This window comes from Leptopilina heterotoma, unplaced genomic scaffold (assembly GCF_015476425.1).
Source record: "Leptopilina heterotoma isolate Lh14 unplaced genomic scaffold, ASM1547642v1 Lhet_152, whole genome shotgun sequence".
NCBI lineage: Eukaryota > Metazoa > Arthropoda > Insecta > Hymenoptera > Figitidae > Leptopilina > Leptopilina heterotoma.
In genome coordinates, this window is record NW_025110868.1 from 817,487 (window position 1) to 832,823 (window position 15,337).

The 15,337-nt window shown below is 21.7% G+C and overlaps 2 protein-coding genes across 2 annotated transcripts; one reads left to right on the forward strand and one right to left on the reverse strand.

The window, feature by feature from the left end:
• The first annotated feature begins 34 nt into the window (after positions 1 to 34).
• On the forward strand, positions 35 to 4,756 carry LOC122498602 (ubiquitin carboxyl-terminal hydrolase MINDY-3 homolog). Its single transcript, XM_043606408.1, has 5 exons — positions 35 to 608; positions 800 to 1,175; positions 1,680 to 1,948; positions 2,936 to 3,233; positions 3,347 to 4,756. The coding sequence occupies exons 1-5, from the start codon at positions 515 to 517 to the stop codon at positions 3,648 to 3,650; spliced, it is 1,341 nt and encodes a 446-aa protein (XP_043462343.1). The 5' UTR covers positions 35 to 514; the 3' UTR covers positions 3,651 to 4,756.
• A 2,302-nt stretch (positions 4,757 to 7,058) lies between these two features.
• LOC122498588 (chitinase-3-like protein 2) lies at positions 7,059 to 14,248 on the reverse strand. Its single transcript, XM_043606388.1, has 6 exons — positions 14,063 to 14,248; positions 13,470 to 13,730; positions 11,224 to 11,508; positions 10,747 to 10,983; positions 10,034 to 10,457; positions 7,059 to 7,382 (listed from the first exon to the last, which is right to left on the reverse strand). The coding sequence occupies exons 1-6, from the start codon at positions 14,119 to 14,121 to the stop codon at positions 7,251 to 7,253; spliced, it is 1,398 nt and encodes a 465-aa protein (XP_043462323.1). The 5' UTR covers positions 14,122 to 14,248; the 3' UTR covers positions 7,059 to 7,250.
• Positions 14,249 to 15,337: the final 1,089 nt, after the last annotated feature.

A 15,337-nucleotide genomic window follows, 5' to 3' on the forward strand; every position in this document is an offset into this window, starting at 1 on the left:
GAGAGCTTTGTCGTCACAGTGATATGATCACGTGGTCGATTAATTAAGCTCGGAGCTTGGATAAATCTTCGTGTTTCGAGCATAAAATTTTTCCACCTTATACAAGAAACGCAAGAAACTTTTAAAAGAAATAGTCACAAATTAGAAACGTTTATTTCGTTTAGGTTTTAATTTGCCGCAATAAAGGTGTGGCGAGAGTGTGCGACAGGAAAAATTATTTGTGAAAAATACTTTTTTTGTCCTCGGGGGATTTTTTTTCTCTTTTTTTTGGCATGGCGGCGTACATTGCTGTATGTGCCAAATAGGTTATCAAACAAATATATATTTTTAAGAAAATATTAAATTTAAATTTTCAAACTTCAATTTATCGGAATATGTTCGGATAAAAGGGGAAAAAAAAAAGTTTAATTGTTAATAATCGTGTGTGTTTTACCTCTTTTTTTCGTCTGGAAAAACCGTTAGAAAACAAAAACAAACAAAAGAATTGTTCCGCGAGTTATATTTTATTTCGATAATGGCAGAGAATGCTGCGGAACTTTTGGAGAATATCAAAATCCTCCTCTGGGGACCGAGTGTCAAGGAAGATGTCTTTAGACGATGGGCACAAGGTAAATCACGATATTTATTATGATTTATGCAATGACAGTAAGTTCGTTTTTTTTCTATCATTACATCACTGCTTATTCCTCTAATTTGCATAATTCGAGAATTGTGAATTCTTTTTTTATTTTCTTTACACGAAATAAATTTTTTTTTTCTTATAAAATTCTAAATGGAATTTTTTTGGGGGTTTTTGTAGGTTTTTATTTCAGTCAGGATGAACCGAGTGCACTTGTACAAAGAGAGGGTGGTCCATGTGTTGTGATTGCTCCGGTTCAGGCATTTATAATAAAACAATTATTACAAGAATTTGACATTTCAACGTGGAAGGATATTAAAAATGAAAAATGTGATCAGCTTCTTGTTAAGGCAGTTACTGAAATTGTGGCACAGGCCGCTGATGTACAAAATCCAAAGTATTCTATTGTATTTTTAAGCGACTCTAATAGTGATATGGTAAATGGAGAAGTGCCTGAATGTTCATCGAAATCGGAGGGCAGAATTCCTCCTGTCGATGTCCCGAGCACAAGTGAAGGACAGGAAATTCTCTCCGAGAATTTTCACTCACGTTTAAGGTATACAATTTTTTTCTCACCTTTTTCTTTTTAATTTTTAAATAAATCTCGAAAGTTATTCAAAATAAGTCCCTAAAAGTTTGTCTAATACCAAATTTTTAATTTCCCTTTGGAAACAAAAATGTAACTTGTTTTTTTATAACAATTTTTAGAAATTATCTTTTATTATAAATTATTCATAAATAATTTTTTAGAAATAATAATAATAATAAAATAATAATATTTTTTGATTTCATAATTACAATTTTTTTAAACAAAACCTCTATTATTTTTTCAATAAGTATTTGTAGGTATTTGATAATTAATAAGTATTAATAGATAATTCAGAATAATTAATTATTTAGTATCTTAATAAAATAAGAATCTAAAATTAAAATATGTACATGATTCTAATTGACCAAAGAAAATTTTTTATTCGATTCGAAAATGTTGAATGTTAACTTTTAATTTGAATTTTTTGAAAATATTATTAAAGAAAAAATTTAAAAACAAATGAAATTTCAGGATACTTCCGGTAGAGAGCATTGGCGAAGTAGAAAATTTTTTTATGGAAAGAATCAATTTATTAAAGGAATCATATGGAGTGTTTATTTTACTTTATACAGTAATATGTACAAAAGGAATGGTTGGAATGCAATCGGAAATGTTGGACTCGTCGGAATGTTTAATTGAATCGACTTTCGGTTATGGAAGTCAAAGTTTAATAAATCTTATGCTAACTGGTCGAGCTGTGGGTCACGTTTGGGATCATGAGCAAGACGTTGGTGGACTCAGTAAGATTAATTAATTAATTAATTAATAAATGAATCAATATTATTATTTATCATATATGATACTAATCGAAATATTCTGTGAAATTAGAGCTTTTTGATTTCAAATTTGTTTTACAGTCCAAATTTTAAATTGTCATGTCAAAAGTTTGACAATTAATTTGTAAATTGAGAGATTAGTGTTTTAGTCAAATTAATTAATTTTAATAACATAACAGTAAATTAAGTAAATTTTATCCGAAAAATATCAAATTATTCCATTAATAAATAATCAATTATTTATTTTTGTATTTAAATAATTCAATTTTCGTACAATTTTTTTAGAAGAATTGATTTGAAAAAGAATTTCAGTTCAAATTTTACAAAATATTTCAAGAATTGGAAGAATTGCAGTTCTAATTTTAATTAAATTACAAAAGATTTTACATTGAAAGTAGTTTGAAATTTTAATTCCTGCTGGACAAATAAATAACAATAATTATTCAAATATTTTGCGAAAATTGAATCAATTATTTAGAAGAATTTAATTTTTTGAAAAACTTGAATTCAATTTTTTTTTTTTACAGAAGTTAAAACAAATTTTTGATGTAGAGAAGAATTTTAGTTAGATTTTAAACAAAGTAATTGAATTTTCAAAAAAAAAAATTTTTAATTTACAATTAAATTATTCGAAAAATTTAATTCTACGCACAAATTCAATGATTTTTAATAGAATTTTGAAAAAGTTTCTCGAATTAATTCAATTATTATTAATCAATTATTAATTTCAAAAATTCCAATAACAATATTTTATACAATTCAACGATTTATATTTTTAATTATAAATAAAGTTCTTTATAAGAATTTAATTTTTTTCAATTTTTTATGATAATAAAATTAGTTAATAAAATAATTTTGCCTAATAATAATAAAAATAAAAAACAAGATAAATAGAACGAAAACATTGGGACAATTTTTTAGTTTTATAAAAAATCTCGGACTTTTTTGCAGAATTACTTGGCATCGAGAAACAGAATTCCGTGGGATTTTTAGCGTACCTTGAACATTTACAGTATTGCGAAGTGGGCGCCTTTTTAAAATCGCCAAAGCATCCTGTTTGGGTTCTTGGATCCGAGACCCATTTGACTGTTTTATTTTCACCAGAGAGAGATCTCGTTAGGCCTGAAACACCAGCCGAGAAAGCTAAACGAATTTTCAATAAATACAGTCCCGATGGTAATAATTTCATTCAGACAACTTTACTGCAAGATGTACTCGCTGAACTCAATTTAGTCAACGATTCCGAATAGTAAGTATTCCTCCCTTTTCTATTTTGAAAAAAAAAACATTACATTTTTGAAATTATCAATTCATTATTAATCACTATTAATTATTAATAAATGGAAAATTCTACTTTTACAGTGTGGATATAATAAAACAAAAACTAGACAAGGAGAATTTAGGAATAATTTTATTCAATGCATTCATGGAGGAATTTTTCTCGGAACAACAGCCAACGGATCCCGATACATTTACACTCTATCATTATAATGGATTGTCACGCAGTAATCCTGATAACAAAATTATTTATCACAAAGGACAAGTAATATTGCTTGAGAGTAATTTAAAATGCGTTTCAAATAATAGTATGTTAACGGTTCTTCAAACAAAATGGCCAAATCTTGAAGTTGAATGGGACAATAATCGACAACCGAGTTTAAATTGAGGGAAAAGACTATAAATATCGAGAAAATGAAAATTATTCAGAAGCCATTTTTACAAGAAAACGAAAAACAAAGATCATGAAGAATAATTGGGTGCAAGTATTTTTTTATTCTTTAAAAAATAAATTCATCTTGCTCCAAAGATTTGTAAAACGGACAGTCTGGCGGAAGGATTCGGCAAAAATTTTTCAAATTTTTCTTTTGAAAAAAAGAAACTAAAATTCTACAAACTTAGAATCACTTTTTAATTCTTCAGATGCAAAAAAAATAATCTCGTAGTTTTTAGTACTTTTTCTCTCTCTTTCTCTCTCTCTCTCTATTTTCAGCATGACATTCTTTCGCCGAATATCCTTTGTAGACTGAAAAATTATTATATTAAAAAAAAGAATATAAAATAGCAGAATAGAAAAAAAATCGCTGCTTTAATGACGTAGAATTCACAAAGTAATATAACACACAAAGAGCGCCTTCTTAAAAAAATAATAACGTAATTATTTAAAAGAAAAAGAATGAAAAATTTGTTATAAACTTAGGCTGTACAGAAATAATTCCTGGATGAATATCTCAAATGTAATTGAGAAACTTATTCGATTTATTTAAATGTGACAAATTAGAAATTTCCTTTTGAATATATAAAATTAAAAAAAAAATAGAAATAGAAAATACATGAAATTTTCTGCCAGACAAAAAAGACATGAATAGTAAAACTTCACAAAAAAAGTACTCAGCAATCAAGACAGTTTTTCAAGAAAAAAAATTATTTATTTTTATTTATTATTTCGCAAAAAAAAGTTGCCAATTTGAAAAAAGTTGACCATTTCTCATTCACTTCAGATTTGTAAATTATAATTTTTAGGTAAGAAAATGTAATTATGTTATTTTATAGATACAATTTTGTTAGTACATAATTTTTAATATTATTATTATTACAATAATATTTATTACTATAAAGTATAAATTAGAAAATAGATTAAAAAATTTTTCTCGGCAACGATTTTAGGCGAAATGAATAGAGAAAATTTATATTTTTTAATTAAATATATGATTATGTGAGTTGATAAATAATTTACTAATTTATATAAATAAATGTGAAATGAACATTAATAAATAATTATTATTGTTTATAAATTATAAATTACTGAAAATTTGTTACTATTTATAAATTTTTCAAAGCAATTCAATTATTTTCAAAAGTTTTAAATAAAAACCAATAATCAAGTTTTTAGTTATAATTATTAACAGACACGATTATTTTTAAAAAAATGTAAAAAATTATTTGTTTAATTCAATTATTTTCAAAAATTTCAATTAAAATTTAAAAAAAAACCACAATATTTTCAATAAACTTAAAGAAATTTTTTAAAAGAATTTATTTATTTAAAAATTAATGTTTTATTAATAATTTTAATAAAATTTAATAGTAAAATTATTAATTACAATTATTAACAAAATCGATTATGTTAAAAAAAAATTTAAGCAATTTTTTGAATGAATTAAATTATTTTAAAAAATTGTAATATAATTCTGAGAATTCAATTATTTAAAAAAAATTTTAATAAAATTCTTCACAAAAATTTAATTATTTTTAATTACAAATTTCAATTAAACTTCTCGAAAGAATTTAATTATTTTCAAAAATTATGATAAAATTTTATAAGAATTCAATTATTTACAAAAATTTTTAATAAAAATAGTTGAAACAATTTAAACGTTTTTATTTTTCAATTTTAATAAAATTCTTCTCAAAAATTCCCTTATTTAGGAAACAATTTAAAGAAATTCTTCAAACAAATTTAATTCGGATTTTCGAAAATTTAAATAAAATTCGTCGCAAGAATTCAATTATTTTTTCTTAAATAATAGAATTTTTAGAAGGAATTCAATTATTTTAAAAATTTTTTGATAAAATTCTTTGCAAGAATTCAATGATTTTCAATACAATAATTAAAAAATTTGAATAATTTTAATTGATTCCAAATAATAATTTCAATTTATAAATAATTATTTATAAACTATAATTATTATAATTTATAAATATTAATAAACAATAATTAATTTACAATTTATAAATATTAGCAAAAAATAAATTTCTAATTTATAAATATTAGTAAATAATTAATTTCTAATTTATAAATATTAATAAGTAAAAATATAATTATTTAATTTTCAATTATTTTTTTTTAATATTTCTAAACATGTTTTTCATGTAAAAAATTAATATTTCTCGCAGGGATGACGAAAGTTTTAAATTACCAATTTCAGAATTAATGAATATTTTAATAATAAAGAGAATTTTTTTTTGTCCTTTTAATATCTTTTCTTCTTTCTTTCTCTCTATTTCGATGATAAACACAATAATTGTTCCCTTAAAAAAATTATCTCACTTTTTTAAAATTTATTTTGATTGCAAGAATAATTTTTATTTCTACCAAATTTACATTTTAAGTAAATTCAAATTTTTATTTTGAGAGAACAAAAAAATTGCAAAAATTGTGTAAAATACAAAATTAAAAATTTGGTAGAATGGAAAAATTTCTCGATATGGGAGAAAAAATACACTCACGCACTTTTTTTTTAATTTGTATATTTCTCAATAATTTTCATCACATTTATTGGATTTATAAACAATGATAAATGTACATTTTTTTCGAAGGGAAAAAAAAGGAATGTTTATAAAATGTAAATAATTTTTTTTTTCCTTTTGTTGAGAAAATGAATATTTCCAAAAAAAAAAGTATTTTCCTTTTAAACAAGAAATTACTATAAATGTATTTTAAAAGCATGTTTTTTTTCAAAACTCTTTTTGTTCTTCGCTTCTGCTTGTATATATTTCCTTCAATGTAAGACGATACATTTTATTACATTTTTTTTTTCTAATTTTTTTTCCTTTCCTCAATTTCAATGTATCTGAAATAATACTGTGATGGACTTAATATACGTACAAAAGTACATAACAATTATTTATGGGAAAAATGAAGATTCTTTATTTATTCAACATTCCCAATTCCTATTTATTATCCTAATTTAATATATATATATTCGATAGAAAAATGGCGCAAGATTGTTTTTCTTTTTAAATTAAAAACACAACGATTGAGAAGAGAAAATTTATGGACAATTTTTTCTTTTTCTGCTTTTTGTGCTATTTATAAGCGAAGTATTTACAATTTTTTGAATTATTTAACAGAAATAAATTGGTATTTCATTTGTCACTATTAGATTTTTAATATTTATATATATATTTATATGGTAACATTTTGTATTTAATTTCTCTTTGGTTAATAATTGCATGTTTTTCTATTTGTAAATGAAGAAAATAACAATTGGAATGAAGAAAAAATTGATTTTAATAATCATTAATTTTGATAATGAATTATTAAGAAAAATGATTATTTTAATCGAAAATGGAATGTTCTAGATCAATAAATTAATTTTTTGTACCGTAAGAAAAAAATTGGAGAAAATTGAAAATATTGTTTCTATTTTAATAAATTGATAAATTGAATTTTCATACGGATTGTTATAACTGCAATAGAAGTTAAATCACAGTCTATTGTTAATAATTGTTATTATATAAATATAAATTGAACTAATTTTTTTTTTCAATTCAGAGCAAGTTTAATTGCTCGAATTAAAGGAAATGTTTCACTTCTCGAACACGTCGAATTCCAATCGTCACAGTTTAATGATAAAATCATGGCACCTCCGAAGTCATTTGACTTAATCCATTTTGCCTGAAGGAGAAAAAGGAAAATATTTTTATTAACAAACTAAAGAAAGAGTATTTAATGTTTTCATTTTTTTTTTACTATTTCTGACAATAATTTCTTTTTAAAGAAATTCTTGAAGAACTATTATCGAATTATTAATTACAAATTATTCAATGAATAATTTTACTTAAATGATTCAAAATTAATTTAATTATAGAAGAGTAAGCTTTTATAATTTTCATAAATAGATCAATTTCAAAAGGTTTCAAAAATTGAAATTTTATAAAATTTCAATTTTGAATGAATTTAATTTAAAAATTTTTAGAATTTAGATTTTTGAAAAATTTTAATAATTAAAATTCTTCCGAAATTAGTTAAATTATTTTAATATATATTTAATTAATTATTCAAAATAATAGATTTATAGAAGAATTATACTTAAAAACATTTTTAAAAAAAATTGAATTTTGGAGAAGTTCTAAATGATTGCAGAAGTTCAATTATTCAAAAGTAATAAAATTCATCGCAGAAATTCAATTATGATATAAAATTTTAAAAAATTCTCCTTAAAATTTTAATTTATTATCTTTATAAATAATAAAATTTTTGTCCGAAATTCAATTATTTTCAAAAATTTTAATAAAATTCTTGGCAAAATTTCAATTATTTTCCAAAATTTTCCTGAATTAAATGCTTTTCAATATTTACTATTTTAATAAAATTTTCCAAAAGAATTCAATTATTTTAAAAAAAATTTAATAAAATTAAACCCAAACATTTAATTATTTTCATAAATATTAAATTTTTTTGCAGGAATTGAATTCTTTTGATACAATTTTAATAAAATTCTTCACAAGAATTTAATTATTTTCATAAATAATTAAATTTTTTCACTAAAATTCAATTATTTTAATTACAATTTGTTAATAAAATTTATAGAAAGAAATTTCTATCAATTTCCAAAATAATAAAATTGTTTGAAAAAATTCAATTATTTTCATAAATAATTATTTCCAAACCAATTTTTTAATAAAATTCATAAAAAGAATTGAATTATTTTTGAAAATGTTTAAAAATTTCTTTATAAATCAATTATTTTCGTAAATATTAAAATTTTTCGCAAGAATTGAATTAATTTTGATAAAATTTCAATAAAATTCTTAACAAGAATTCAATTCTTTTTAAAAATAATACAATTTTTCTAAAAAATTCAATTATTTTTAATACTATTTTAATAAAATTTTCCCAATAGAATTCAATTATTTAAAAATTTTTAATTAAAATTCGTGGAAAGAATTCAATTATTTAAGAATTTGTTGATAAAATTCTTTATGAGAATTGAATTTTAAGAAACATTCAATTATTCAATAAATTATTTATTTTTGGATTCAAATAATTGAATTCATGTAAAATTTTCAAGTAAATATTGTTTTAAAAATGAATTTTAATTAAAAACACTAAAATTTATTGAATTTTGGATGAAAGTTACAAATGATTACAGAAATTCAATTATTTTCAAAAGTATAATAGAAGCTTTCGCGGTAATTCAATTATGATCCTATAAATTTTTAATTTTCTTAAATATCCTAATTATTTTCAAACTTAATAAAATTCTGCTCCAAAATTCAATTTTTTCAAAATTTTAATAAAATTCTTATCCGAAATTCAATTTTTTTTTTAAATTTTAATAAAATTCTTATCAAAAATTCAATTATTTCCTAAAATTTTCCTCAATTTAATGATTTGTAATATCTACTATTTTAATAAAGTTTTCCAAAAGAATTTAATTATTTAAGACAAATTTTAATTATTTTCATAAATAATAACCTTCTTTCTAGGAATTCAATTATTTTTATAAATATTAAAACTCATCGCAGAATTTCAATTATTTTTAATACAATTTTAATCAAATTTCTTGAAAAATGCAAATTTATCTTAAAAATTGTATTAAAATTCGTCAAAAGAATTTAATTATTTTAAAATTTGTTGATAAAATTCTTTATGAGAATTCAATTTAAAGAAACATTCAATTATTCAATAAATTATTTGTTTTTGTATTTAAATAATTGAATTCTCGTAGAATTTTTTAATAAAAGTTGATTTAGAAATGAATTTTAGTTACAATTTTAAATAAAAATTGAATATTAAAAACATATCGTGAATTTTTATAAATAATTGAATTTTGTAAAGGTTTCAAATTAAAATCTTTGAAAATTTGAATTTTTTATATTTTGAATTAAAAATTCTATGGAACTAATTTTTTTTCAAAAAGCTTAATCGAAATTTTTTAAAATTATTATTTTATTTTCTAATGTATATTTAATTGAAGAATTTCCGAATAATTGAATTTTAAACAAGTGAATTTAAAAATTTTCATAGAAGAACTTTTTCAAAAATTATTTTTAATTCCTACGGAAAAATAATAATTAAATATTTATTTAAAAAAAAAGTTATTGATGTTTTCGAATAATTTTCATTTAAAGAAATTTGTAAATAAATGTAATAGAACATTTTTTTTTTTTTTTGAGTAGCTAATAATTTCTAGAGTGAATCAGAATATTCTTTAGGGTCAGGGAATTAATTAAAATTTTATCTGGAAATCAGGGAGAACAAAATTAAATTTTTGTGACAACCCTGTGTAATAATTGAAAATTAAAATAAGATGAAATACTCACTTTTTGAATTACGCTGTCAATATTATCGTACGATATCCACTCGTCATTTTTATAAGCGTACGGCACGAGACTGTCGTTGAGAAATTTAAAATTTGCACCTCCCTGAAGAAATTGACAAACCGTGTAATATGGCACAAAACTATCGTCGCCAAGTGAACCAATTCCCTTTGCCGGCGCTTCCACATCATGATTCCTTGGATTAGTGAGTTTATAGGAATGTCCATAAGTTGGAATGCCAATAATAATTTTCTCCTTTGGCATGCCCTTCATTATCCAATAATTTGTGGAATAATTAACATTTAAACTCGCCAAAAATCCCTTTTCCGTTGAACGTGGAAATAATGGTGAATTTAAACCCGTTAATGGATAATACCACACATAGGAATGATAATCGTATGACATTAAATTCACAAAGTCAACGTATCTGTAAGGAGAATTAATAAAAATTAAATTTTATTAATTAACAAATATTAATATTTATTCATTAACAAAAGTAGAAAATGTTACACGTGAGAAATTGACGTTGAAATATAGAAGGAAAAAAAGAAATTGAATACAACGATTAATAATATATTTTTAATTAATAAATTAATTAATGCGATCAAAGCAGAAGGGCATAAAATATGTACAGTGAATATAAAATAAAATTAATTAATAAATGAATTGTTAATGTAATTCATTAATTAATTATTAATAATATTGTTCTCACTTACTTGGCTATTTCTGGAATATTATAACTTTGATCAATAATGGAATCTGGAGCTGCGACAGCAGCAGAAAGTAGTAATTTCTGATCACTGCGACTAAATTCCTTTCTCAACTCCTGAAGAAGTTGAACAAAAAATATTTTTTCCCGACTATTCGCTCCATTCCATGCTGGAAATTCCCAATCGATATCAAGTCCATCGAGTTCCAATGTCTTTGTTATATTTAATACTGATCTGATAAAACTGAAAAATAATTTAAACAGAAGTATTATTGATTTATCAAGAGTTAATTATTAATAGAATATATAATAATATTTCCATTATATTGAAAATAATATTTCCATTAAAAATTATCAACTGTTTACTTCTATTCATAATTATCTAAATAAAGACATTGTAATCGATAAATAACAATTTTGATATAATTCGTATTTTAATTCTCAAATAAAAAGAAATGTTAAAGATAGTTAAAAGAATTATTACATTTTTCTATTTGCGTGTGTTCTGACCATTTGTGGAAATCCAGAATTCACCTCATTTATTCCGCCTGCACTTATCATCACCTTGAGTTTTGGCTCTTTAATTCGAAGATTGGCAATTTCACGATAAACCCATAAGTAATTGCCTAAATTTAAAGTGCAATTTACCACGCTTGCAAAACCCACGATAATATGCGTACAAATATGAGGGTCAACGTGCGACGGAATGAGTTCTTCCGTCGTGTTCATCATTTTTTCTGATATGGAGTAATAGCAGACCAACTTTTTCCTGTAAATCAAAAATAAAATCGAGTTAAATAAAATTGTTTATATTTTTTTGATCGATTATAGGAAGAGTGATAAATGAAACACTTATTTCACTTGTTAAATAAACAAAACAAAAAAAATTGAAAAGAAATTTGCAAAAATATTAAAAAGAAATAACAAAATGAAAAAATGGAAGTAAAATATAAAAGATAAAGAAAATAAAACATAAAATAAATAAAATAAGAAAGAAAAGGTAATTAATATTTTTAAAAATGAAAATTGTCAGGTAGTACCTATTTTGAAAATTAATTTTAATTAATTGGTTTAATCGATTCACAAAAATTTGATTTAGTATTTCCCTGACTGTTTCTTGATTTCTATCAAAAAAATATTTATTTTTATTCAAATCCTGCTGAGAACTTTTATTCTAAATTTTTGAAAAATTCAATTATTTTCTTTAGAGTAATTCAATTATTTATAAAAATAATTAAATTCTTGCGAAGAATTAATTTTTTTCTAATAATTTTCTAAGAAGAATTTTGATATTTATGAAAATAATTGAATTCTTACGAAGAATTTCATTAAAATCTTAGGAAATTAATTAATGAAAACAATTGTATTTTTATAAAAAAAAGTTATGGAAAATTTTTGAAAATAATTGCATTCTTGCGAAGAATTGTATTTAATTCTTTTTAAATAATTGAGTAATTGTAAAGAATTAAAGAAAACAATTTATCAATTTTCTAACAAATAATTCAATTTCTGAGAAGAATTTTGATATTTATGAAAATAATTGAATTCTTGAGAAGAATTTTATTAAAATCTTTGAAAATTAATTAAAATTTTGAGAACAATTCAATTATTTATGAAAATAATTGAATTTTTAAGAAGAATTTTATCAAAATTTTTGAAAAAAAGATATTATTGCAAAATTTTATTAAACATTCTGAAAATAATTGAATTTTAGCTAAGAATTATGTTGTTTATAAAAATAATTGAATTCATGTTAATAATTTTTTGTTATTTTAAAAATTTTAAAATAATTGAATTCTTTTGAGAATCTTTCGTAAAATTGTATTAAAAAATAATGGAATTTAAATTGCACAAAAATTGTATTATTTATAAAAATAAATAAATTCTTGCGACCATTTTATTAAAATTATTTAACAATCATTCAATTCTTTTAAGAAATTTTATGAAAATTTCATTGAAAATAATTGAATACTCGTGAAAAATTTTATTATTTGAGAAAATAATTGAATTTCAGCGAAGAATTATGTTATTTATAAAAATAATTGAATTCATTTTAACAATTTTGTTATTAAATAAATAATTAGATTTTTAAGATGAGTTTTATCAAAATTTTTCAAAATAATTGAATTCTTAGGGAGAATTTTATTAAAGGTTTTAAAAAGAATTGAATTTTTACGAAAAATATAGAAAATTTTTTAAATAATTCAATTCTTTTGAGAATTTTTCGTAAAATTGTATTAAAAAATAATGGAATTTAAAAGGCACAAAAATTTTGTTATTTATAAAAGTAAATAAATTCTTGCGACCGTTTTATTAAAATTATTTAACAATCATTCAATTCTTTTAAGAAATTTTATTGAAATTGCATTAAGAATAATTGAATACTCGTGAAAAATTTTATTATTTGAAAAAATAATTGAATTCCAGCGAAGAATTATGTTATTTATAAAAATAATTGAAATCCTCCTAAGAATTTTATTATTAAAAAAAATAATTGATATCTTCAAAAGAATTTTACTTTTTATGAAGATAATTGAATTTTCTGGTAGAATTTTATTAAAATTTTAAAAAATGATTGAAATCCATTGAAAAATTATTATTATTTATGAAAATATTTATTATTAATAAAAAAGTATCCAAATAGTAGCAAATTGTAAAAAAAAGTAGTAAATAGTAGGTTTTAGTAGATGAGTGTGCAAAATAGTTTACGAAAATGTAATATTTAATTACCCTGTGGGATCTTTGGCATAATCATCGGTTGATTTAACGATTGCATTCCTGGACGAATTCTTGTTCTCCTTCGTCGACTCGGCGTACAGCCGTGACCGATGTAACCACGCAGTAATCTGGGCATTTTCAATTTTCTCCCCAACAACAAATTCCCTCGTTGATCTAGCAGTTGACAGTCCTACCCAGGTGCGAGTTATGAATAATGCCCCAACTGTTGAAAAGGTTAGGGCAAGACAAAGAACCTGCTTGCTCAAACGAGGTCTATAAACAATAGATAATTTTATCAGACACAAAAGATACTAGTAAAAACAAGAACAAAAAAAACTACTCTAACCTTGACTATACTTATAGAAAAAAAAACAAAATGTTTATTTAGAGAGAAAATATTTATGTTATTCATTTACAAAACAGATAATTTTCCAATGAACCAAGATAAACAATTTGCGTCACTTGAATATGCTTGAATACCTTTTTTTTTATCCAGATCAATCAATTTTTATGTCATCTATTCTTATTTATAAGTGACACGGATAAATTAATAATAATAATAACAAAAAAAAGTGTATCAAATCAATATTATTGTGTGTACTTACTTTTGTATGTCGATTAATAATTCATATTTCGATTGAGGAATAATTACTTGATTAACCATTGAATTAATTGTATAGATTTTTTTTTTAAATTACAGTTTAATAAATAATATAATTTACTTAAAAATAGGACAACAATGAGACAATATCAACACACGTCTTGACAGGACTCTCTTCATTTGTCTTCTGTGTTCTGCTACATGTCATCTGTCATTTGTCAGCTGATTATGAATATACAAACAATAAACAGCCAATCAGAATGCTTGTAACAAACGTGACTCAGTAGTGAATGCGCCTTTATGATTGCCTACAACCTAAAGGCGCATTCACACATGGATTATGCTTATTGGCTTTTCTCATTCACCGCGAAAATTTGAACTGATGCTTGTTTACTTAATTAAATCAGTTATTAATTATTAATTAGTTTAGTTAATATATTTATAAAGATATAATTAAGTTATTTATCAAATAAGTTTATTATTATAATGCAGAAAATTAAATTTAAAAAATAGATATATAATAATGAAAACTAAAAAAGTTTTATTATAAAAAAAATATAGAAAACAATTTTCGAAAATTATTATTTCAGGGTTTTGGGAAAATTTCACACACCCAAAATAAACCAAATAATTATTTCAAAAGCATTTTTCCTATATTATATTAAGAATTCAACTACATTGTGAGTATAACTTTTTTTATAATTATTCAAAAATTCTTATATTTATGTAACTAGAACAATTATTTTTTTTTAAAACATTATAACTTTTATAATAGTATTTTTTTTAAATCGTCATATTTTGTAAAGAATATTTTATCGATTATTTAATAAATTATTCTTTATAAACTGGTTATAATAATTATTATTATTATTTGTAAATTTGAAACTTTTGAACAATGTAGGAATTTTATTTTTAATTTATCTATTAGAATTTTAAATATATAATTAAAAACAGTAACTACTTAACTTTTCTAATTTCATTACATTAAAGAATTTCCAGCATATAATTAATGCTTATTTTAATTAAAAATAATCAAACGTCTTTGTTAATTTTTTTTTTAGTATTTTAAGAAAACGTTTTTCTTTGGCATTAATTTCTACTACAATTAGTGATCTTTCTTTTTCTTTAATTATAATAAAATCAAGATTTTTTAAAATTTAAATAAAATTGCTAATTTCGCCTTTACTTTATAACTTGTTTTTTTTAAACTTTTGAGTTAATACGAGAAACTAGAAAATTATTTCATAAGTATAATCTTAATATTGATTATGAGAAACAT